General features: G+C 41.7%; 1 protein-coding gene across 1 annotated transcript in view; it reads right to left on the minus strand.

The window, feature by feature from the left end:
• The window catches only part of LOC102838700 (aldehyde oxidase-like), a 111,157-nt gene that overhangs the window by 72,961 nt on the left and 35,442 nt on the right, over positions 1-2,754 (minus strand). The window contains exons 9-10 of the mRNA XM_006862038.1: positions 1,911-2,055; positions 1,264-1,356 (exon numbers count right to left, since the gene is read on the minus strand). Coding sequence (XP_006862100.1) covers positions 1,264-1,356; positions 1,911-2,055 — 238 coding nt within the window. The remainder of the gene's footprint in view (positions 1-1,263; positions 1,357-1,910; positions 2,056-2,754) is intronic.

Here is a 2,754-nt window from a genome sequence, read left to right on the forward strand (position 1 = left end):
TGTTGTGTGCCGTGGAGTCGGTTCCAACTCATAGCGACCCTGTACAGGGTTTCTGAAGCTGTAAATCTTTACGGGAGCAGAAAGCCTCATCTTTCTCCTGAGGAACAGCTGGTAGTTTTGAACTGTTGACCTTGCGGTTCGCAGCCTGATTCGTAACCACTACACTATCAGAGCTCCTTCCAAAAGGTTCCTTAGAGAGGCAATAATAAAGAAGAGATGGAGAAACATTGGTCTAGCTCTTCTATGGGTTTCACCCACCTAGTTCTCACCATATTGATTAGAATGGAGAGCTAAGATAGATATGTTGTTGTTGTTGTTATGTGCTGTGGAGTTGGTGCCAACTCATAGCGACCTTGTACAGGGTTTTGAGGCTGCAAATCTTTACGGGAGCAGAAAGCCTCATCTTTTTCCTGTGGAACAGCTGGTAGTTTCCAACTGCTGACCGTGAGGTTCACAGCCCGATTCATAACCACTACGCTACCAGAGCTCCTTATAGAGATAGTTTAAATGTAGCTGTAGCTGTAGATATAGATATAGATATAGGAGCTCTAGTGCACTCGACCGCAAGGTCGGCAGTTCAAATTCACCAGCAACTCCTCAGAAACCCTATACAGAGTCGCTATGAGTCAGAATGGACTCGAAGGCACTTACCAACAAACAATAGAAGCATGATATAAGGTAATATTCAGTGATACCACTTTGTGAGACACTTTGAAAAAAATTCGTGGCGGACACTGGTGGGGCAGTGTGCCGTGGAGTCAGTTCGAACCCATAGCAGCCCTACATAGGGTTTTCAAGGCTGTAAATCTTTAGAGGAACAGAAAGCCTTAACTTTCTCATGCAGAACTGTTGGTAGTTTTGAACTGCTGACCTTAAGGTTAACAGCCTGACTCATAACCACTACACTACCAGAACTCCTTATGTAGGACACATTGTTGTTACTGTTAAGTACCATAAAGTTTCAACCCATAGCGACCCTGTACAGGGTTTCCAAGGCTGTAAATCTTTACGGGAGCAGAACACCTCATCTTTCTCCTGCGGAACCGCTGGTAGTTTCAAACTACTGACCTTGAGGTTGGCAGCCTGACTTGTAACCACTACGCTACCAGAGCTCCTTGTAGTAGGTGCTAAATAAATATCTGTTGAATAAATAAGTGAACACAGTCAAATGTTCTGTTTAATGCTCAGATTAGCCCAGTGCATGCATTTGATGATCAGCAACCAGCCAATGGTAACGTTTTATTTGAAAAAGAATTTGCTTACCATCATCTGTGGTGTCCACAAAGTGTAATTCTGGAAGCCCACGTGGATATATGAAAACTGGATAATATGCATCATTGACTTTTATGCTGGGTCCTTGAGGGAAAAAGTATTTAAGGCAGTTAGAGAAGAAAAACAAGAGGTGCTAGCAGATGTTGCTTATTGATTATCCAGAGAAAAATTGTGAATTCAGATTCATTGTTGTTGTTGTTAAGTGCTGTCAAGTCAGTTCCGACTCACAGTGACCCTGTATAGGGTTTTCAAAGAGCAGCTGGTGAGCTTGAACCATTGACCTTATGGTTCAAACCGACCTTGCAGTCCAGCACATTAACCCGCAGTGCCACACAAGGACATTAACAAGAAAAAAACCAACAAAGACTTTTAAAGGATCATAAGCAAAATCCACTGGTATTGAGTCACTATGACTTATAAAGACTGTACATATCCATTAAAAAAGATAAATTAATTTATGAATTGTTTAAAGAAAGTACAGATGCTTGGATTACCTAATCTGAATTAAGAATGTTGAGGCTTTCTGCAAACATTTACTGCCTCAGAAATCCTATACAGGGTTGCTGTGAGTCGGAACCAGTTCGAAAGCACTTAACAACCATCACTTAAACTAAGAAACATATGTAGAAACCACTTACCCACTACAGTGTTACCCATGACGAGAGGAGCTTTGGGGAAATTGGCTTTCAGTTCCAGAACATCATCCAGGGAGGCGGGAATGATCCAGGTGTTCCTCTTCCCTTGGAATGTCAATCTTCTCTTGTTTGGATCTTCTGCCATTCTCTGCAGAGAAATGAAGTCAATGGGTTTCCCAATAAGGCTTGAAAAACTTCTGGGCAGTCATGCATTCTGCTGGTCAAATATTTCATTGAATTTTCCAATGTTACTCAACTTCTAGGGGTCAGAAAAGAACTGTCTGCTTGAAACGACCCAGACTGATTTAATTCATGTGGGCTCCAGTGAATAAACATCATCATGGTGTCTGTCCATTGGCAATGGGAAATAGAGTAGAGTAAATGCTAGTTATATTTGGAAAGTGAGTGTTTGAAGAGGAGACAGCACAATATAGCGGAAGTGTCTTAGCTGGGAATTAAAGTGTTCAATTTCTTGTATTAGTTCTGCCTTAGCAATATGCACTGGACTGCCAACAGAAAGGTCAGTGGTTCAAATCCACTAGCCACTCCTTGGAAACCCTTCACAGGATCACTGTGAGTCAGAACCAACTCCTCAACAGCACTTAATGACAACAAGCAATGACTCAGAGGAACTTCACCCTTGGGATTTAGGTTTATCTGTAGGATAAAATTTCTTATAAGCAAAACTATCCTTGACAAAAATCTCCTATATCTTTCATTTTGTTGTTGCTAAGTGCCATCAACTCAATTCTAACTCATAGTGACCCTATATAGGGTTTCCAAGGAGCAGCTATTGGGTTTGAACTGCCAACCTTGTGATACTTATCCTACAGCTCCACACCAGAAG

This window comes from Chrysochloris asiatica, unplaced genomic scaffold, assembly GCF_000296735.1.
Source record: "Chrysochloris asiatica unplaced genomic scaffold, ChrAsi1.0 scaffold00045, whole genome shotgun sequence".
Taxonomy (NCBI): Eukaryota; Metazoa; Chordata; class Mammalia; order Afrosoricida; family Chrysochloridae; genus Chrysochloris; species Chrysochloris asiatica.